The sequence below is a fragment of the Bombina bombina genome, chromosome 1 (genome assembly GCF_027579735.1).
Source record: "Bombina bombina isolate aBomBom1 chromosome 1, aBomBom1.pri, whole genome shotgun sequence".
NCBI lineage: Eukaryota > Metazoa > Chordata > Amphibia > Anura > Bombinatoridae > Bombina > Bombina bombina.
This window is the reverse complement of record NC_069499.1, coordinates 1,338,433,640-1,338,457,024: the sequence shown is the minus strand read 5'-3', so window position 1 is coordinate 1,338,457,024 and position 23,385 is coordinate 1,338,433,640. Positions and strand designations below refer to the sequence as shown.

The 23,385-nt window shown below is 43.4% G+C and overlaps 1 protein-coding gene across 1 annotated transcript in view; it reads right to left on the bottom strand.

The window, feature by feature from the left end:
• The window catches only part of CNOT1 (CCR4-NOT transcription complex subunit 1), a gene marked incomplete in the record, with an annotated part of 753,971 nt that overhangs the window by 577,835 nt on the left and 152,751 nt on the right, over positions 1-23,385 (bottom strand). Inside the window, 2 exon segments of the mRNA XM_053702424.1 lie at positions 22,091-22,241; positions 22,469-22,620. Coding sequence (XP_053558399.1) covers positions 22,091-22,241; positions 22,469-22,620 — 303 coding nt within the window.

The following is a 23,385-nucleotide window of genomic DNA, read 5'->3' as shown; positions in this document are numbered from 1 at the left end:
CAGGACCAAACAGCGTTTTCCCCTTGAAAGGAATGTTTAGTAGCTTGTTCTTGGAAGACGCATCAGCCGACCAAGATTTCAACCAAAGCGCTCTGCGCGCCACAATAGCAAACCCAGAATTCTTAGCCGCTAACTTAGCCAATTGCAAAGAGGCGTCTAGAGTGAAAGAATTAGCCAATTTGAGAGCATTGACTCTGTCCATAATCTCCTCATAAGGAGGAGAGTCACTATCGAGCACCTTAATCAGTTCATCAAACCAGAAATATGCGGCTGTAGTGACAGGGACAATGCATGAAATGGGTTGTAGAAGGTAACCCTGCTGAACAAACATCTTTTTAAGCAAACCTTCTAATTTTTTATCCATAGGATCTTTGAAAGCACAACTATCCTCTATGGGAATAGTGGTGCGTTTGTTTAAAGTAGAAACCGCTCCCTCGACCTTGGGGACTGACTGCCATAAGTCCTTTCTGGGGTCGACCATAGGAAACAATTTTTTAAATATGGGGGGAGGGACGAAAGGAATACCGGGCCTTTCCCATTCTTTATTAACAATGTCCGCCACCCGCTTGGGTATAGGAAAAGCTTCTGGGAGCCCCGGCACCTCTAGGAACTTGTCCATTTTACATAGTTTCTCTGGGATGACCAAATTTTCACAATCATCCAGAGTGGATAATACCTCCTTAAGCAAAATGCGGAGATGTTCCAATTTAAATTTAAATGTAATCACATCAGATTCAGCCTGCTGAGAAATGTTCCCTAAATCAGTAATTTCTCCCTCAGACAAAACCTCCCTGGCCCCCTCAGATTGGGTTAGGGGCCCTTCAGAGATATTAATATCAGCGTCGTCATGCTCTTCAGTAACTAAAACAGAGCATCCACGCTTACGCTGACAAGGGTTCATTTTGGCTAAAATGTTTTTGACAGAATTATCCATTACAGCCGTTAATTGTTGCATAGTAAGGAGTATTGGCGCGCTAGATGTACTAGGGGCCTCCTGAGTGGGCAAGACTCGTGTAGACGAAGGAGGGAATGATGCAGTACCATGCTTACTCCCCTCACTTGAGGAATCATCTTGGGCATCATTGTCATTATCACATAAATCACATTTATTTAAATGAATAGGAATTCTGGCTTCCCCACATTCAGAACACAGTCTATCTGGTAGTTCAGACATGTTAAACAGGCATAAACTTGATAAGAAAGTACAAAAAACGTTTTGAAATAAAACCGTTACTGTCACTTTAAATTTTAAACTGAACACACTTTATTACTGCAATTGCGAAAAAACATGAAGGAATTGTTCAAAATTCACCAAACTTTCACCACAGTGTCTTAAAGCCTTGAAAATATTGCACACCAATTTTGGAAGCTTTAACCCTTAAAATAACGGAACCGGAGCCGTTTTAAGCTTTAACCCCTTTACAGTCCCTGGTATCTGCTTTGCTGAGACCCAACCAAACCCAAAGGGGAATACGATACCAAATGACGCCTTCAGAAGTCTTTTATAAGTATCAGAGCTCCTCTCACATGCGACTGCATGCCATGCCTCTCAAAAACAAGTGCGCAACACCGGCGCGAAAATGAGACTCTGCCTATGCTTTGGGAAAGCCCCTAAAGAATAAGGAGTCTAAAACAGTGCCTGCCGATATTATTATATCAAAAAACCCAGAATAAATGATTCCTCAAGGCTAAATAAGTGTTAATATCAATCGATTTAGCCCAAAAAAAGGTCTACAGTCTAAATAAGCCCTTATGAAGCCCTTATTTACAATCGTAATAAACATGGCTTACCGGATCCCATAGGGAAAATGACAGCTTCCAGCATTACATCGTCTTGTTAGAATGTGTCATACCTCAAGCAGCAAAGGACTGCAAACTGTTCCCCCAACTGAAGTTAATTGCTCTCAACAGTCCTGTGTGGAACAGCCATGGATTTTAGTTACGGTTGCTAAAATCATTTTCCTCATACAAACAGAATTCTTCATCTCTTTTCTGTTTCTGAGTAAATAGTACGTACCAGCACTATTTGAAAATAACAAACTCTTGATTGAATAATGAAAAACTACAGTTAAACACTAAAAAACTCTAAGCCATCTCCGTGGAGATGTTGCCTGTACAACGGCAAAGAGAATGACTGGGGTAGGCGGAGCCTAGGAGGGATCATGTGACCAGCTTTGCTGGGCTCTTTGCCATTTCCTGTTGGGGAGGAGAATATCCCACAAGTAAGGATGACGCCGTGGACCGGACACACCTATGTTGGAGAAATGCACAGTAGGTCAAAGATAAAAATGCAGATGATACGGTCCATCATATATTCTATTGTATAAATATAGGACTATAGAAAATGTCTGAAAGACCAAAGAAGGACAAGCAGATATTTTGCAAAAAAACTAAAATTTAGAGATACTAGACTCGAAAAGTAGGGGGGAAAAAATTCAAGAAAATCCCTATACTTAAGATATATCTCAGTCTCAGACCTCATGTAAATGTCTCAACAGAAGGGAGATCCAATATAAATACGCTTTAGTAGAAATTATAATAGTGACAAAATAAATATTAGACACAGTCAAAGAAAACACCTGCACTGTTGAACTCAGCTAGAGTGACAAATCAGTTTTCATGAAAAAGTCTCTGTACTGAGAAAATGGTTTTCTCCCAAAAATAAAGAGGACAAAGATAACTACAAAAAAAATAGTCCTCTGAAATTTTTTACATGCTTCTGGTTGCAACATGAAATATCCTGAGACATCTGCAGAGCAGAGATAAGTATAAAAAACAACAAACAGGAGAAAAGTATATGAGTACATGTACCCCAAACAACCACTGTTATGAGACATACACCTGACCTGAATAATATATCAGCACAAATATTTAGTCAAGGACAATTTAATAGATATATGTCAGACTTTAATTAAATTATTGTCAGAACCATGCCCAGGACTGAGCCTGGGCTTCCCAGATTCTCTGGCTGTGTCTTTCTCTTGAGCCACCGAAGAGCTCTATAAGAATTTTAATGAGGGTAAATTCTTAAGATGCAGAAATTAAAAGACCCACTAGATGGAAGCAGACACTAGGTTGCTGAAATATATGGATATTTAGTGAAAGTAGAGACCAGTCTTATGATAAAATAAATGGCAGTCTACCATCACACAAACTTCCTCACCCAGAATACCATCTATAGGGAAATAAAGGTAAAAACACCTTTACATATGTCGTTGGACAAAAACTGCACCTAAACAGAACTCAGAGTGAAAATGCTTTCAGTAATGCAGAAAAGAACCTGATCTCCGAGGATGGGGTTCTTCTCACAGATACGGCTGCCACCATAAAACTATATAGAAGCTTGAGAGACTGCATACTCTGTCTCAGCTTACTCTTATTACTGTGCAGTACTTCTGAGCCATAGTTGGTCATTAGTACATAAGACTTCTCTCACTAAAAGATCGCCAAACACCACGCCAGTGGCGGGAAGAGATGCAGCGTAAAAAGTCAGACTAAAAAACGGCGCAGACAATACTATGCTAGAGATCCATCAATATAAGCGATTAGTGCCACAGGGGAGGGTAGAAGCAGAATATATAAAGAGGAACTCAGCTGCCCGGTCTCACAAGAATAAATAAAAATATACTACTTATACTATATAAGAAACGGGCGCTCCAGTGTGAAACAAAATATACACCGGAGAATCCTGAATATGATCTTCAAATACGGATTAAACAATACGTATGATCAAAGGAATAGGAAAGATTAACTCAGCCTATTCATAGAATACAGATAGACTGTAAATCAACATTTTGGACTGGATTGATTTTAAAGCTAATTGCTCTAATATGCAGTATGCACAATGTCATGAGACACCTTCTCAGAGATAGATATGTGGCCTGTACCTCTGTTACCAGCACAACTACGCTGGATTCTAGAGATCTAAAAACAGAACCGCGAGCTATGCCTCTCAAAGTTATAAACAGAGGCTCTGCGCCCTAATAACGGTATCTGCACAAACGTGAATAAGCCATAATTGACGCTTTGTTTTAAAAATCTGTAGTTCCCATATATTCCTGCCCCCCACCCCCCGTGTTAAAAATAGCAAAAGTCTCTTTCTCCCCCCCCCCCCCAGCTGTAAAGCCCCCTCTTAGACCACAAGAGGATAAGGGAATCGGGGACTTACCAGTCTTGCAGATTTCTCAGAAGGCCCCGGTGTGACAGAAAGACTTCATCCTGACCTAGACCCTGGAGCTTCAGTGTAGGACAGGAACAATTGTCTTAGGTGGGACAGACAGAATTAACGTCTGACAGGGACCTGTAGACAAGAAAACCCTGATTTTCTATAAAAGGGGTGGCATGGAGGTTAGAAGTTAAGCAAAGACTTGCTTGCAGGGAAAAAGTACCCATAAAAGTATACAATTCTTCAGACACCATCTTCGCACATCCTCCATTGACAGAGGCTAAGTGAATGACTGGGGGTTATGGGTAAGGCTAGTTACACTTAACAGTTTTGCTGGAGTGCTCTTTGCCTCCTGCTGGCCAGAAGTTTAAGATCCCACTAGTAATTGGAATGACGTTGTGGACTCTCCATGTCATAGGAAAGAAAGTATATAAACCCCTTCATTACCGGGAGAAGAACAACCAAAATACAGGAACATTTTAGCACTCCAATTAAAAACAGAAATGGCTGTTTTTTGTTGTTGTTTTTTTTTTTTCTTATTTACCTGTCAAAACTATTTACCTTTTTTAAACACAACCAGCAGCCAACACACATAGCTACCAAGATTGCATGGTCTAACTTCCCCAGCACCCTCTTGTAGGTAACCATCCATGAGGACAAAATTCTTCATCTTTTGCAGAGCACCTCTTCTCTGCCTACCTCCATGAACTAGGCAAAGAACTGAGAGGGTAGGGAAAGTGGGAGGGGATATATAAAGCCTTGTTGTGGGGGGGGGGGGGGGGTCCTGATGGCCAGGTGAAGTATTTCCCATAGGTAAATGAATGAATTTGTGGACTGTCACTGCCATAAGAAAGAAAGATAGCGGCAATAGTCTCTCTATGTATCTCTATATCTATAAAGCACTCACTGTTTGGATTAATGTGCCTGGGTGCTCTATAAAAATTGAACAACTACAGTCTCTGGGAATGAAGAGGCACTCGGGTCTTAAAGCATCAACAATTCTTTAGCTTTTATTGACCCTTTGAGTGCTAAGCACTTTCCCACCTGGGTGCTAAGCTGATTTAATTTATATTTTTTTATTTTTTGAAGATCCAAGACTTACACCATTGGAAAGGTTAGGCGATTACCTTTCCAATGTAGCTGCTTAGATGCCTGAGATACAGGCTTCTAAGCAGCATGCCCCCTTTCCCTATACTTTATATTGACAAATTGTTAATAAAATTGTGCGGTGACGTCATCATGCGTGACGTCACTGTGCAAAACTTGATGCCCGTCACTCTACAGGCACGAGTGCCGGGGTAGGAGCGGGTGGTAGCCCCCAGGTCTCCCTCAAGGTTGTTGAGTGCTAGTGACGGCTTTGAGCCGTCATTAGCATCAGAGTGAGAAACTGATGGCTCAGAGCCATCATTAGCACATAAAGGGTTAATTCAAGTCAACGTTTCGATCGATACCAGGATCTTTTTCAAGACCAATTTTCAAATCTTAGCTATACATCACTAGCTGCAATGGAAACATGTATAGATAATGTTTGAAAATTGGTCTTCAATAAATAATTTAAATAATAAAAGCTGAAGAATCGTTGATTCTTTAAGACCTGTAAGTCCATCTTCATTAGCATAGAGACACGCATGCATATATACATACACACACATCTAAATCTAAGCAGAAGATTTAACCCAAGTGCCAACTACCTGGGTGCAGTTATGAAATAAATATCCAAAACCAATAAAGTGCACTCACAGGCTTTTAGACAAGCTGAGAGTCCACAGCTTCATTCCTTATGGGAAATACTGAACCTGGCCACCAGGAGGAGGCAAATATACCCCAGCCAAAGGCTTAAATACCTCCCCCACTTCCCTCATCTCCCAGTCATTCTGCCGAGGGAACAAGGAACAGTAGGAGGAATACCAGGGTGAAAAAGGGTGCCAGAAGAACAATTTAAAATTTAGGGCCGCCCAATGGAGAACACGGGCGGGAGCTGTGGACTCTCCCTGTACAGAAGGAAAGGAAATTATCTGGTAAGCATAATTTATGTTTTCATTCTTAATACAGGGAGCATCCAGCTGCATTCCTTACTTATGGGAAATTATACCCAAGCTCTAGGGGACACTGAAAGCTAACGGGAGGGCAAAAAGGAGAGGCAGCCCCCATCTGAGGGCATCACAGCCTGCAAAACCCTTTCTCCCGAAGGCTGCTTCAACAAAAGCAAAAGCTCAACAAAAATTTTTAGGAATAGAAATGTAAGAAGGAACAGGTAGCCGCCCTACCAATCTGATCCATAGAGGCCTCATTTTAGAAGACCTAAGAGGACGTCACTATTCTCGAAGAATGAGCCATAATCCTCTGAGGAGACTTGTGTCCCTCTGTCACATATGCCAAGCAGGTGATACTCCACAAGTAAAAGATAAGGAAGTCGAAGACGCCTTCTGACCCTTACGCTTCCCAAATAGATAACAGAGAAAAATCTGGCAATTCCTATGTAACCTGAAGATAGAACTGCAAGGCACGACTCCATATTATGTAGAAAAACTTTCCTTCGAGAAGGAGGAATAGGACATAAGAACCAACCACAATTTCTTGATTGAAGTTACGATTTGACACTATCCATAGCAGGAAAACCTAATTAGGTTCGTAGAACAGCCTTGTTATCATGGAATACCAGATAAACAGGGTCGCATAGTAAGGTCAGAATCTCATACTTCTGCACGCAGAAACAATAGTTAGACAGAAGGAAACTTCCAAGATAGCACCTTAAAATCAACCTCATGCATAGGTACAAAAATAGTCCAAGGCCAAACACGTAAGAACAAGATCCAAGCTCCAAGGAGGAGCATTCGATCGACACACAGGCCTGTTCTAAGTCAGAGCCTTAACAAAAACTGTTAAAGCTCAACGAGCCTCTAGTGCAGTAAACACAGACGGGGCCAAAACTGTCCCAACAAGGAACAAGCTAAGAGGCCCTTCTCCAGACCCTCCTGGAGGAAGGAAAAAATCCTTGCAGACTTGAATAGTGTGCCAGGGCAAACCACGCACTTCACAGAAGGGGTTCCTCCACACCTCATAATAGATGAGGAACCGGCTACGCTCTTGGAGAGGACCTCTCAGAAAACCCTCTTGGCTAAAACTAAGCGTTATCTCGCAGTCCGCCTCAGATAAATAAGATTTGATGAATCAATGAGGCCTTGTACCAGCAGATCCGTACAAACAAGGTAACCCTCATGGAGAAGACTACATCCCCACCAAAACGCAAACCACGATCTTCGCAGTCGTAACTGAGCAATCAGATATACATAACCCATCTGTGGAACTTGGGATAGAGTCGGGACGTCCTGAGATTCTCATCCGGCATCCACTTCCAGTTACAAATAACCAGATGAAATCTCTGTCCGGATGACCCCACCCAGAGAGTGGATCACTAACAGTGAACAGTAGTGGGAATCCGCCCTCTACCAAACCTGAGATACTACCCTCATTCCTAGGGAGTCTCTCGAAGACTGACCAGAATCTATGAACTGGGACTAACCCAGTAGAATAAACCCTTAGAGCAAAGGGATTGCCTGAAGATCTATAAAGATAAAATGGGAGGGAAACCTAAGTCCACGGACCCCATGCCCTCTTGGCGCAAAGTCAAAACAGCCCCGGAATGAATATGAAAAATTATCCCTCAGGACAAGGAGATCTGGACAAAGACACTAGAGAGCAATTCTCTCAATCAATAGTCGAGGGAAGTCTGTTAAGGCAGATTCGAAACAGCGCCGCTCCACTGTCTAAGCATACAATGAGCCTCTGCTGAAGACAGACATGGTAAAAGGAATGAAGCCAAAGATGGACCCCATGACAAATCCACACCCCAACACGGAGTCAGTGATGGCCTGAAGGAGGTCTGGAGGGCATGCCCTGATAAAGCCAACTCATAAATTCACAATTCCGATAAAAAGTGTCTCCATGTCTATGAAGACTAAATTAGCATCAAGGAATCCACCCTGGTGCCTACACCTGAGAACCCAGGTCTAGATTCCATCCCTGAGGATCGAGGAAGACAGATGAAATCTCTAATGGTCTTCTATTAGACAAGACGATGGTGGATGAACCAGAAAGGTTTAAACAAGAGAAGCTACCGCCAGATCTAGATTCTGGTCACTGCCAAAGGAAAACCTAGAGGTAGTAGCGAGACCAAAACGGAAGGAGCAATGTACTGGAGTGCTGATCCAGAATAGACAACCTTAGGAACCAGAAATGTTCCCTGAGGAGGAATGAAAAGGTATGATATCCTTCCTCAACAGTGGAGTGGTCTGCACTGCTCTAGCCGAAGTCCCGAACCAAGGGTAGAGTGGACCTTAGTGTCTCCCTCTAGAACATGAAGAGCTTGCATAACCACTTTGGGACCCAAAAAGGACGGGAGTCGCCTCCCTCTATAGGACCTCAAAAAAACGGTTTGAATATATCTCAAACCTCACTGCAATAGGCCCCAGGCCAATGACTTAAAAGGAGAACAAACAAAAACCCATATCCACCTGAACTGTCTTCCTTCTGCATATCTAAGACAGGATCAAAAGAAAAACTGCCCTGGAAGGCTGAGATTTGAAGTCTAGCTATGACTTCTAGGCCCCATGGATCCTGTGAGTCCCTGAATCAGCGTCTAAAAGGAGCAATAGTCAGTCCCCAAACGCGATCCAAGATAGGACCTGGAACTGCTTGGTCTTGTACCAGGACCAAGTCGGCTTCCAAAAACTTGGAATGCTCAGGCTTACCGGAGATCTGACACTGGTGCAGTAACAAGAATAAAGAGAAAGAAAATTTTCTCTCTCCAAACGGTAAAACCGCAGAATAGTGGAAACCAAATTAAATCTTACTCTCAAGCAGAAGAAAAGATTAGACTCAAGACATCTGACAGGTTGATTCAAGTCCTGAACAGGAAAAAAAAACAAAACAAAAAAAACGTGAAGCCCTAGTTTTGGTGTTAGTAACCTAGATAAAAGAATTTTAAGTCCCAAGACTTTAATTCTTTCTCGAAAATATTGAGGGAACCCATCACCTCGAATCAAGTCAGATGCTCCAATAGGAAAGCCAGAAATTGCAACAACGAAGTCGTCAGTAGATAAATATCCTTTGTGACGAAACCTCTTCATTAAAGAAAAAAAGAAAAAAAAGGGGGGGAGTGTCCTCTAATAACTACAAGCTCTAAGAATAGACTATCCTTAAATGGAATAGTAAAGTTATAGGCAAGCGCACAAAAAGAGTTAGCCAAGTAAGGGTGGGCAACACCACAACCCCCTTATAAAGCCCAGAACTGGGAACTTAAAAAAAGAAATAGAGGAAATGGAAGAGGATCTCCATCCTTCCCCAACCGCCTAATCAAACTCGCCATCTGAATTAGGGTTCTGAGATTCGACAGGTAGATCAGTACTAGACATCTCTAATATCGTCAAAACCTCTCTCAGAAGCAAGCGCAGGCGTGCAACTCAATCTAAAAAAGGCAAAATCCTCCTCTGCCGGAGGAATAGAAGCTTGAAAAAGGGCTAAGTGTCAGACCGAAACGTTGCTTATTTGGACCCTATATACCCAATAAAGGTCGCTTTTATTGATCACAGCTGGAGAATACTTTTCTTTGTGGATATTGCTGGGCCTTGTAAGCCTTCTCCATGCTTCTGTGAGTGGCGGGTGCTGTATTTCATTTGCCTGTTTCAAGGAATAGAAGCAGCAGGTTCCGAACCAGAAAGTCCATACTCTGAAGCCTCAGAAAACTGCACCCTCAGATGACTGATCGGATACAACCGTCAATTTACATGATGCTCCCTGGGCCAGAGTGCATGGATTACTTCTACGTTTGCGCGTAACCGTACGAGGCAAAGTGGCTAAGGCCACAGACATTGCCATACAGAATTGTGCAGTAATGTCTGGTGGAAAAAGGCCCCCTCCAGATGGAGGACTAGTGGCGCAAGGGGAAGCTGCATGTGTAGGATCAGATGACTGTAGGGGACACACCTCAAGGGACGAAGAGTCCGCAGAGGCGGAAGGCATCTAACATCAACATTAGTTGACGAAAAACAAATTATGCTTACCTGATAATTTCATTTCCATCGAGGGGAGGAGAGTCCACAGCTTCATTCATTACTGTTGGGAATTAAGAACCTGGCCACCAGGAGGAGGCAAAGACACCCCAGCCAAAGGCTTAAATACCTCCCCCACTTCCCTCAACCCCCAGTCATTCTCCCAAGGGAACAAGACACTGTAGGAGAAACAGGGTATAAATGGTGCCAGAAGATGAATAAATTTAGGTCCGCCCATTGGAGATACGGGCGGGAGCCGTGGACTCTCCTCCTCTTGATGGAAATTAAATTATGAGGTAACCATAATTTATGGTTTCCATCTAAAAGGGGAGGAGAGTACACGGCTTCATTCATTACTGTTGGGAACATATACCCAAGCTCTAGAGAACACTGAATGAAACTGGGAGGTCAAAAAGCCGGACCCTAATCTGAGGGCACCACAGCCTGTTGAACCTCTCTCCCAAAAACAGCTTCCGCAGAAGCAAAAATGTAAAATTTGTAAAACTTTGTAAAAGCGAGTAAGGAGGACCAGGTAGCCGCCTTACAAATTTGCTCCATAGAGGACTCATTCTTTAAGGCCCAAGACGAAGCCACAGCTCTAGTTGAATGAGCCGTGATCCTCTGAGGAGGCTTATGTCCCGCTGTCTCATAGGCCAAGCAAATCAACATCCTCAACCAAAAGTAGAAGAGGCTTTCTGCCCCTTGTGCTTCCCTGAATACACCACAAAAAGATGTATGTAGACTGTCTGAAAGCCAGAAGATAGAACTTAAGGGAACGAACCACATCCAGATTATAAAACAACCTTTCCTCTGAAGAAGGGTTAGGATACAAAGAAAGAACCACTATTTCCTGATTGGGGTTTCTTCCCAAGGTGGTGTCTAATCGTAACATCAAAACAGTGTGAAGCACAGCCTTATCTGCATGAAAACCAGAAAAGGCGTCTCACATTGCAAGGCAGCCCATTCAGATACTCTACATGACGATGCAATGGCCAACAGGAAAAGAACCTTCCAGGACAGAATCTTAATATTAATGGAATGCATAGGCTCAAACGGTTACGGAACCCTCTGCAAAACCTTAAGGAGCAGACCGTCTAAAGACAGGCCTGATTCTAGACAGAGCCTGAAAAAAAAGATTGGATCAGCAAGTCTCCTATGAAACAAGACAATGCCGAAATCGGTCCCTTTAAGTATCTAGTGTCAAGAACCTTCTCAAAACCATCTTGGAAAAAAGGACAGAACACTGGATACCTTCACCTTATGCCAAGGATATCCATGCTTCACACACCAGGACAAATCCTCCACACCCTTATGGTAGATGCGACAAGTGACTAGCTTCCTTGCCTGAAAGTATCACACTTTCAGAAAAGCCTGTCTTGGCCAAAACTAGGCGTTCAATCTCCACGCAGTCAGCCTCAGAGAATCGAGATTTTGATGTTAAAAGGGACCCTGTTCAAACAGATCCCTGCGCCAGGGTAACTTCCACGGCGGAGAGAATGAATCCCCACCAGATCCGCAAACCACATCCTCCGCGGCCATGACGGAGCAATCAGAATGGCCGAAAATCGCTCCTGTTTGATGCGTGCCACTACACGAGGTAGAAGTGGTAACAGTGGAAAAATGTAAGCTAGGCTGAACCCCCAAGGCATCTATCAGCTCTGCCTGGGGATCCCTGGACCTCAACCCGTATCGGGGTAGCTTGCAATTGAGTCTGGATGCCATGAGATCCATCTCCTGCGCTCCCTACACGAGAAAAAGCTCTGCAAACACTTTGGGGTAAAGAGACCATTCCCACGGATGGAAGGATTGCCTGCTGAGGAAGTCTGCTTCCCAGTGGTCCACACATGGAATGTAAATCGCTGAGTGAGCTGCTGTGGGACTCTGCCCACTCCAAGATCCGAGACACCTCCCTCATGGCTAGGGAGCACCTCGTACCCCCCCCCCCCCTGGTGGTTGATGTAAGCCACCGAGGTAAAGTCGGTCTGGAATCTGAACAACCCCAGAAGAGGCCATGCCTTCAGAGCATTGTAGATTGCCCGGAGTTCCAGAATATTTATTGGAAGGAGAGACTCCCCCGGACCATTTTCCTTGTGCCATCCTGGCACCCCAAACAGCTTCCCCCCCCCCCATCCTGCAAGACTTGAGTGCGTAGTAACAATCTCCCAGGACGCCTCAAAAAGAATGTCTCCATGGACAGTTGCTCCGGACGGATCCACCACGAGCATCCATGGATATCTTTTATGATAGATTTGAATGATCGCCGTTCCACTGTCTTAATATGCACAATTGAAGAGGTCTGAGATGGAACCTGGCGAATGGAATGACGTCTATGCTGGAAACAATGAGACAGATCACCTCCATACACTGAGCCACCGAGGAGCTTGAGGAGGACTAAAGGGCAAGAAAGAGGACGCCATCTTCCTGTGTCGACGGTCTGAATTTTTCTTTTTCATGGACAGTCTTATCGTACCCAGGAACTCCACCATGTTGCTGGGAATCAGGGGACTTCTTGCTCTGCTTAGACTTGTTCCAAGAATGAGCTGGTTTCCAAGTTCCCTTGGACTGGTCCCCTTTTGCGGCAGACTGCTGACGCTGGGCCTTGTCCGCACGAAAGGGGACGAAAAGTAGATCCGTAGTTGGATTTGATAACCAAACCGCTTGTTTGCAAGACCATGAAGCTAGCAACTAGGCCACAGTTGCCTAAAATGGAAGAGTAGCCAATTTCTTATGAAGTAACACAGAGCAGAAATCTGCCCCTTAAGAGAACTGGTCGACGAGCCTTTCTCCAAACCCTCTTGGAGAAAAGTATTTTGAGGAATCCTAACCTTATGCCACAGAAAACCTTGTTCCTCATACCAAGATAAGTAGGCCACACCTTGTGGTAAATAAGTCTAGAAACTGGCTTGCATCAAAGACCCTGTCCAAAAAAAACTCTTTTGGACAGCATTAGGCCTTCAATCTCCACAGTGTCAGCCTCATAATCTTAATTTTGGTAAGAAAAACAAAATTATGCTTAGCAGATAATTTCCTTTCCTTCTGTACAGGGAGAGTCCACAGCTGCACTTATTACTTTTGGGAAATACAGAACCTGGCCACTAGGAGGAGGCAAAGACACCGCAGCCAAAGGCTTAAATACATCCCCCACTTCCCTCATCCCATAGTCATTCTGCCGAGGGAACAATAGGAGAAATATCAGGGTGAAAAAGGTGCCAGAAAAAAAAAAAAATAAATAAATTAGGGCCGCCCATCGGAGAACAGGGGCGGGATCTGTGGACTCTCCCTGTACAGAAGGAAAGGAAATTATCTGGTAAGCATAATTTATGTTTTCCTTCTTAATACAGGGAGAGTCCACAGCTGCATTCATTAATTTTTTAAAACAATACCCAAGCTACAGAGGAAACTGAATGCTAACGGGAGGGTAAAAAGAAGAGCCGGCCCAAATCTAAGGGCACCACAGCCTGCACAACCCAATCTCCCGAAAACCGCTTCAACAGAAGCAAAAAGGAACAAGAATGTCAGGAGGACCAAGAACCAGAAAGATTCCATGCCAGAGACCCCAAAAGACGTCACTGCTCTCAAACTGAGCCATAAACCTCTGAGGCTAGTGTCCCGCTGTCTCCGAAGTCAAGCGAAGAACATTCCTCCACGAACAATAAGGAATTCAACCAAGTCTCGCAAAACCTTGCACTTCTCAGATATGAATATACAACAGATAAAAACTGTCTATTCCATGTAGTCTGAAAAGATCAAGGCACGATTCACAGAAAAAAGGAAGAGCCCTTCCCAATATGACAATAAAAGTAACAATCTTGGGGAGAAGCACCTACCAAACTCAGAGAGCCTTCTTATAAAGGGAACCCCATAAGGAGTACAGATTGCCATATTGCAATAAAGACTATGTCACATAGATCAATGAAGAGAAAATTCAAAGACTACCTCCTGCACAGGTACAAAAGGATACCCCCAGAAAATAAAATCTAAACTCCAAGAGGGAGCAGTAGATTGAACTCAACTGCCTGACCGCAGTAAACGCCTTAGTAAAAAGTAACTGAACGCCTGAAAGTTCAATGAACCTCTGGGACAGGAGAACAACAAAAGTATCTCAAATCTGCTTGCGAGCCCACATGCCAGGGAAAGTAACTACACCCGATTTCAACCTGAAAACTTCCGCCTGATAGGCAGATAAGCGAACCATCAGGTTATTACAGCTGGCGGCCCCTTCGTGAACTAGCTAGGAAAACCCTTCTCCAGGACAACCTGGAGGAGATCAAAGAAGAACCCCCGGAAATCAAACAGTCAGGATGAACAAACTCCTCCCAACAAAAACAGGGGGGGTATACCAACCTAAGATAGATGACGAGACCAGCTACTGAAGGACCAAAACCTTTCAGAACACACCTACTCACGGCTATGACCAAGCGATCTCAAGCAATCTGCCTGAGCAGAAAAAAAAAAGATCCCATGACGCCAAAGGGGCCTTGACCCTGCAGACCTCTGCAACAAGGAACACCCATAGCGACGAAACCCCCAAACTGCGATACGAACTTGTGGGCACAACCTGAGCAATCAGACTCACTGACACCTGCTCCTGAAGGATCGAGGCATTTTCGAAAAAGGAGGGACATGGCCGAAAAAGGTTAAAATAAACCTCCCAAGTACCGTTAAGGATCCAATAGTCCTGTCTAAGGATCCCTGACCATGACCCCCCTAAGCGGAAAACTTTAGATAGGTGCGGACGCCATCGATCGGCTACCTCATTCAGATACACATTCGAAACCCTTCGGTATCGAGATCAAAGGAATGTGAGTAGTGGAAACATCCGTTCCTGAAAAGCACGCTAAAAAAGTGGATCACTGACAATGAACTGTAGTGGGCCTCCGCCCACCACCAAAGACGAGACCCTCCCGACTATGCCAGATGAACTCTGTCTCAGAAAGAGATCCACCCACTGAGAAGACCCAACTGGTACGAACCCAGAAGACCAGATCCTCAAAGCAGATTGTTCGTCTGAAGAACCCCAGGAATAAAATCGGGAGGAAACTCCTGAGCCACGGACCTCCAGAAGACACACTCTCCCCACTGACAGGGAAGTGACAAAGTCAAAACCGCCCCAGGTGAGCTAAAAGAAAAAATTCCTCAGGACAAGGAGATCTGGACCAAACACTGGAGATCAATTCCCCCAAATGGTATTCCATGAAAGACAGATTCAACAACGATGCCATGCCGAAGTCTCGATTTGGGCGAAACCCATCACCCTCCAACAGCGCCAATGAAGCCTGAAGGAAAAGTGTAGGACATAAACCGATGAAGTACTCTAACTTTGAAAAGGTCTTAAGGAAAAGTCTTCCTATCTGAAAGATCAAACAGCATCCAAGGATACACTCTGGTGCCTACACGAGAAACTCCGATCTAAATCCAACTCCGAGGATGGAAAAGAAAAGAGAAATTCCCTAAAATCTCCTAGCAGACGATGGTACGAAAACTAGAATCGCCAAGACTCGGGAACTACTATAAACTCTGGAAGCAGGATACTGCATAATAAACCCCAGATCCCAAGAAAAAAATACAGTCTTTAAGTATAGGATTTGTTCAAAAGGATGAGACAGGAAAGATATCCTTCCTGAACAAAGGTAGAAACTGTATATTCTCCCTCAAAAGGGAAATCTAATAAGCTCTGCTTAAGGGACATCAAACACAAATAAGACGAGAAACCCCTTATTGTACCAAGCACCAACAGTGGGTGAAAATATTTTCACCCTGCGAAAGGTACCGGAACAATGACTCCCAAAGTCAGCCGTTCCCTCTCTCTGCCGAACGACAAAATCAAGAGAGGAAAAACAGCCCAGCAAGGCAGAAAGTAAAACCTAGCTCCGGCCTCTAGGACCTCTGGATCCATATGATTCAGCATCAGACGTCCATCCAAGATAGTACCTAAACCAGGTCCTGCCTGTCATCTAGGATAGATGGACCTGCTCTGTCTGGACCAGAATAGCTAGAATAACTCCTCTTGTGTAGAAGGAAAGAACAGACTTGATTAGTACCCAAACAGGTCCTGTCTGTCATCTAGGATACGACATATCTGCCATAAAACTCAAGAGTCAAACGGAAAATTCTTAAGTTCCAGCAGTGCTAGGAAAACTGAGAATAATCAAAATAAGGAAATATAAGCTTTGAGGCTTAAAGGGACTTAAAACAAGCTGGGAACGACAAAATATAATATGTACCTTAATTACTTTACCTGCAAATTTATACTGCAGTGCCTCGCCATTAACCCTTTTTAGTTTCTGAATTGTAAAGCTCTAACTCCCCCCACACAATTCCTTTTATGGCTGTATCTATGTTTATTGTTCTTTTGGTAAAATGCTAAATTAAAATAGGGATTATCTGCTGGAGCATGACTTAGAACCTGTGAACTCATCTGAAATACAATGCCTGTGTCACTGACAAGAGGTGTGGAGTTAGATGCTCCAGGAAGTTAAGCTATGTAATTAATTTTGCTTATTTTTGAAAAATATTTTAATATACTTGCTAGAAATTTTTAAACATTTTTTTATGCAAACTATTTTAAATTAATTAGCCCATTTAGGATATGCACAGATCTCAACCTGTTTCATGGCACTATGATCTATGGTCTCGGAATTATCAAGGGAATCATCACCCCAAACAGAGACCTAGATACCATTGTTAGCCTGTTCTATGGCGATTTACCACCTGGGTGCAACTTTTTAGCCCAGCAATGCTTTGCACAGAGTAGAACTTTCCTGTAGTATATCAGTCTGATCCCGCCTATCACGGTCAGTTCAGCGCCGAAATACCAGGCAATTCCTCTCTGAACAAGGAACAAAGCAACCACAGACGATCGTTTCGGCCTTCATTGGGCCTCGTCAGTGAGGTGTAGCAGTATTCCTCTAAGCACACTGAGCAAGGAGTCCACGTCTGGTTTCCCCTTTTTCCCATAGGGAGACTAAATACACACAGAGAGAAATGCACTCACAGGAACGAACAACCAGCTCAATACCATTGTTAGCCTGTTCTATGGCGATTTACCACCTGGGTGCAACTCCTTGCTCAGTCTGCTTAGAGGAATATAGCTACACCTCACTGACGAGGCCCAATGAAGGCTGAAACGATCGTCTGGGGTTGCTGTGTTCCTTGTTCAGAGAGGAATTGCCTGGTATTTCGGCGCTGGACTGACCGCAATAGGCGGGATCAGACTGATATACTACAGGAAAGTTCTACTCTGTGAAAAGCATTACTGGGCTAAAAAGCTGCACCCAGGTGGTAAATCGCCATAGAACAGGCTAACAATGTTATTGAGCCAGTTGTTCGTTCCTGTGAGTGCACTTCTCTCTGTATATGTGTGTGTATATATATATATGTGTGTGTGTGTGTGTGTGTGTGTGTGTGTGTGTGTGTGTGTGTGTGTGTGTGTGTGTGTGTGTGTGTGTGTGTGTGTGTGTGTGTGTGTGTGTGTGTGTGTGTGTGTGTGTGTGTGTGTGTGTGTGTGTGTGTGTGTGTGTGTGTGTGTGTGTGTGTGTGTGTGTGTGTGTGTGTGTGTGTGTGTGTGTGTGTGTATATATTATATATGTTTTTTTTTTTTTTTACAGAGACGATAAAGAATAGTATCTCCAGCCCTCTCCACTCGTCTAGTCTGCTATCTGATGCAGAGGACTGAGATTCAACTGACGGATCAGTACTGAAAACCTCTAACATAACCAAAACCTCTCTCAGAAGTAAATGTAGGTGTGCCATTCTAAATCTAAATGCTAAATCCTCTTCAGTCGGAGGAATCAATCAGGAGACTCTGACCCTGAAGGTTCTATCTCTGAAGCCTCAGAGGGCACCGCTTCCCCAGAAGACAAAGTATACAATCGTCCTCTTACACAACAGTCCTTGGGCAGAAGTGTCCCGATTAACCCTTCACATGCACGTAGCTGGAAGAGGCAAAGCCGCTAAAGCCATAGAGATGGAAAAAAAGTCTCCTTCAGGCGAAGCAGCAGCGGTATTCGGGAAGAATTCTTTAGAGGCGGATGGCTCAGTAGTCTCTAACATCTCAACATTGGTTGATGATAACACCCTATTGCAGCATACAGAACATAATTGAGAGGGCTGGTCTACCCGGGCCACCTCACAATATACGCAGGTATCAATTTCTGTATCAGAGGGATCCCCCTCTAAAACATCAGAATCCACCATACCTCGACTAATTAAAATTATGGAAAAAAACAACTGGCACCTTATACCTCCAATGGCTGGGGCACTCACCACCTCCTATGACCCAGACAGGTAGAGAAATCGGCTCCTTTCCGCAGACACACTATCAGGAATCGGAAATGGAAAAACAAAACATGACCACTCCCTGTCACATGATGCCTCATGCAGGACCGCCTCTGCTAAGGAAAAGCGTGCCAGCTTAAGAAAACTGCACAGCTCTCAAAATGACAAATAACCTGTACGTTCCGTATCAGCCCATGAGCCCCAAAACGCGTCTAAACATAAGCAGTCAAAATCAAATATAATTAAAAGACCGCACTGTTCAATAATCCCCCTCAGGAGATATTAAACCTTGATTCTATAAAGATAAAGGAGTCCCACAGTGACCCTGTCTTCTATCGTTAACATGTATGTAAAAAAATTAAACTATCTTACCGGAATCTATGCCGCGGAACAGCAACACGGTCCTTCAAGTTTGACAGATTGTAGCTGCACTTCTGACATGGACGAGAGAAGAAAGCAAGCAGCGAAACTAGTCAACGCTGATTGTTTAAGGAGCTGTTAATATGAGTTTGGATGGTTTCGCAGAAAGACTCTCCCTGCATCTCCAGACTAACTTTCATCAATGCTCTCACTGAAAGGCTGACAAGACTACTTAAAACTCCAGTCCCATCTCAAAGGGCAGATACCCTTCCTAAGGAACTACTCTAATCTTCTAACACTTATCTGCCAACCTCCTGTGAAGAAAGGCAAAGAATGACTGGGGAATGAGGGAAGTGGGGGAGGTATTTAAGCCTTTGGCTGGGGTGTCTTTGCCTCCTCCTGGTGGCCAGGTTCTGTATTTCCCAAAAGTAATGAATGAGGCTGTGGACTCTCCTGTATTAAGAAGGAAACTGACCTTGAAGAAGGTCCACCCGCTGAGGCATCCTCCAAGGAGGAAAGGATGACATCTTCACAAGGTCTGCAAATCAAGTCCTGCCTGGCCACGCTGGAGCAATGCAATGAGGATCATAGAGGCACGTTCCTGCAGAAACAGATAAATTAATTTGAAATTCCATGGAACTGCTAGCACGTCCAAGCAAGAATATAAAACTTAGTAGCCGGCCCATTTTTGGTTCAGCACCTGGGTAGCGCTTGCTGATTGGTGGCTACATTTAGACACCAATCAGAAGGTGCTACCCAGGTGCTCAACCAAACATGGGCTGGTTCCTAAGCTTACATTCTTGTATTTTCAAATAAAGATACCACGAAAACGAAGAAACATTAATAGTAATAGAGTAAATTAGAAAGTTGACAGCTCTATCTTAATCATGAAAGTTTAATTTTGACTAGACTATTCCTTTAAGTACCTGAGTTGTTCATCTTGAACCTAAAGGTGGAATCCTCATCTTCTTTATTAACAGTCAGAGGTATCTGATGATGAATCCTTGTCCAGTTTGGACGGCAAAGTATACTCTGGGTCCAGCAGGGTCCCCTGGACCTGTGGTCAGAAGCAGTGCTTAACCTTAGTTTTCCAAAAGGTGGCATTGCACCCAGAACAGTCCACACTGCGGCCGGAAGTTGGGAAGAGAAATCTGGCAGAAAAGTTACCATGTGACACTGGGACGATGTTATTTGAAATGTCACTTTGCGAGAGTTGTGCAGGAGGGTATACTACAGTTGGCTGACTGTTAGTTTCCTCAGGCAAAGTTTGCAGGACCCGAGTTGAGCACATTAAAGTAGCCTGCAAAGTGAGACTTGAAAACAGACAAAAGTGTTACAAAGCTGGTGGACATACTATATTAGATTTACAAAGGAGGCATTTATTATCAAGAAGCACCTCAAGGAGATCCTTTCTAGTAGTCCCCTCAGCACTCCCAGCCTGATCCTTGTTACCCCTCACTCAACGCCAATAAAATTAACTCCCACAGAAAGATTATATAATCTTAAACAGGATGTGAAAAAAAGTAGTGCGCCAAAAGTACTGTAAAATAAAATAACCCCCTAGGCCACCTAGGTCTGAGTAAACAAAGTTTCTAATAACCGATATACCGAATGCTCTGATTATCTTACACCATCCTGAACTGTCCACGGGCTGGAGCACTTGCTCTCAATGCGCCATTCTCAGTCTGATTCGACAGGAAGGAGGAAGAGCATGCATCGAATCTGTCCTGCGGCGGTAAAAGACGTTAACCCGTGCACTGCAACAGGGACAGATAGTAACAGCTCTGTAGGTTTAATCACGTTGACCGCAGCAGATGAGCACTCTGACCTTTTCCGGGCTGTTAGTGAAATACTAAAGTGTGACAGAGCACCAGGACCTCTTCTGTCAAACAGGAGTCACCACAGTATGTACACATACTCCATTTCCTGAAATAAAGGCCATAGCTATACTAGTAACTGGAGTTGGTAAAGTCCTGACCCACACTACTCCTATGCAGTAAGGCAACCAGCCGATAGTCAGAAAATGGTCCTACTCACGCAACATTCCATCATCTGTCTCCAGCAACCAGTCAACTGTAGAAATCTGTGAAGGCAGATACAGATTAGTCCCCTGTAACTAACAGATGACAACCAGATAAGGTAGCAAGTGGCCTGTGCAAATAGGGTGAGGCCAGGGAACTTACCTGCAACAACCCCAGGCTGCTGAAGCCCTAAACTATAAAGAGAGCATTACAAGAAAAGGTAGCTGCAACTCCCCTAACCCTCTCTTCTAGGAAATATTCATTGAGGGTTGGAATATTAAAAATCCTGCTTAGCATCTCCATCTCTGCCTATCTCCTAGACAGGGCAAAGAACTACTGGGGGTGGGGGGGGGGATATTTGAATGTTCTGGTTGGAGTGTCTTTGCCTCTTCTTGGTAGCTAGGTGTTGTATTCCCACTTGTAAGATTAGGACTTTGTGGACTCTCACTACCTTTAGAAAGCGTTACTGAAGCACTTTGTTACTTGCTGCGCTAAGGGCTTCAATAGCCCTGAAGAACACTAAACCCATTAGCGCTAAATTTAATTACACTGTTTTTAATCCATTTTAAAAGTGCCTGGGAAAAAAAAGTTAGTTACACAATTCAAATTGCCTGTGGACCCACCTCAGCAGCTTACAGTAGACGGGCCCATCTGAGGCAGTTCAAGCACAGTGCCAAGGATATCAAAAGGTGGAGCTCATCTAACCCAGGGGATTAGCAGATAAATCCATAATACACCTGGGGATGTGCGACATCATACAAGGAAAAGTACACTAAACCAGGGGAATTTACCTATGAGGCTTGTGACAATCTCGACACTGGGAGAACATTTTCACTGTTAAAAATGGGTTTCAGATTGGTTTAAGTTCCAAGATAGTGCTGAGCTGCATGCTGTTGATAAAGGTTCTCTGACTCTCTTCATCTTATAAAAAAAAATTAAGGAGTGGCATCAGTGATGTGTGAATGTGCACCACTTGTCACAGGGCATGAGAATGCCAATATAAGATGGAGTTCAGTATAAAAAGACTCAGAACTATGAAAACAGGCACCTGTAAAAAAACAACTTTGGAAACTGCTATATAGCATTGGCAATTTTTAGTTATGCCCAGCATTTTATTGTCCGTTTAAGCCCCAATAGCAAAACATTTTCCCAAATTAAAAAAAAAAAGCTGCCACTTATTCATTGATAAGAAAATAAGCAATAAGCAGCCAAATTACCTGTACAGGTGAGATTGCATCCAGGCTGCTAGTGCTGGGAGGACGGCCTTTTGGCATAACTCCAGGTGGTGGCTGTCTTGCTTTATTCATGACATTACTACAGTTGGCAACCATGGTAAGGATGGTTTCTGACAACTCCTGAGAAACACTCCTTAAAAATAAAAAGAGATTTGTAAATCCTTAAGTGCTGTATTAGAATTTAATGGTAACTGTCAAACTAAAATCAGCCCTGAACACAAGGAAGCATTCAGTGATGAAAAGGCAGAAAAGTCATACAGAAATAGCACTTGGGAGCCACTTTTATATTATCTTATTTACTGTAAGTTATGTCAAGAAATTAATGTCAGATGTTAGATAAAAGCTTTATTTAATACATACCCAGCACAGGCCTGAAGACATGCCAGCATAGTAGCCAAAGTTTCTGGGGGTAGCTGGGCACTTTTAGGCTGATCTTTTTCTGGTGGCAGCCCACCAAGTATAGAAGGACATCTCCTTTTTAAAAAAGTCATGCAAGCCTGAATAAACGGTTCCTGAAAGAAAGACAGAATTTCATTCACATAGGACTACCCATTGTCCTGAGTGCTTTAGAGGATGCAAAGAGAGTGGCAATTGCTTCCATATGGGGTGGACCTGTCCTGACTTATGGGATGCAGCATCCTCTCTAGCTTGTTTAAACCTTGCATCTTTATCTACAAAAAGGTACTCCTACACCACTCAATTTAAGGTTTATCCAAACCTGATAAGCTTGTCCTCATCATACACCGCTGTTTCACTATTGTTAAACATACTTAATTTTAACGTAATTGGAAAAAAGGGTCAATCTGTGTGAGGCTTATGAAAATTGTGTTGTGTTTTTTTTTGTTTTTTTTTTATCAACCTTCTTGAGCAAAACCCCAAATTTTTAGATAAAGTTTTCCTGAGATATAGGCAATTACTTGTTGCAAGGGTAGCATAAAAACATAATATATGTAAGAATTTACCTGATAAATTAATTTCTTTCATATTGGCAAGAGTCCATGAGCTAGTGACGTATGGGATATACAATCCTACCAGGAGGGGCAAAGTTTCCCAAACCTCAAAATGCCTATAAATACACCCCTCACCACACCCACAATTCAGTTTAACGAATAGCCAAGTAGTGGGGTGATAAAGAAAGGAGTAAAAAGCATCAACAAAGGAATTTGGAAATAATTGTGCTTTATACAAAAAAAATCATAACCCCCATAAAAAGGGTGGGACTCATGGACTCTTGCCAATATGAAAGAAATGAATTTATCAGGTAAATTCTTACATAA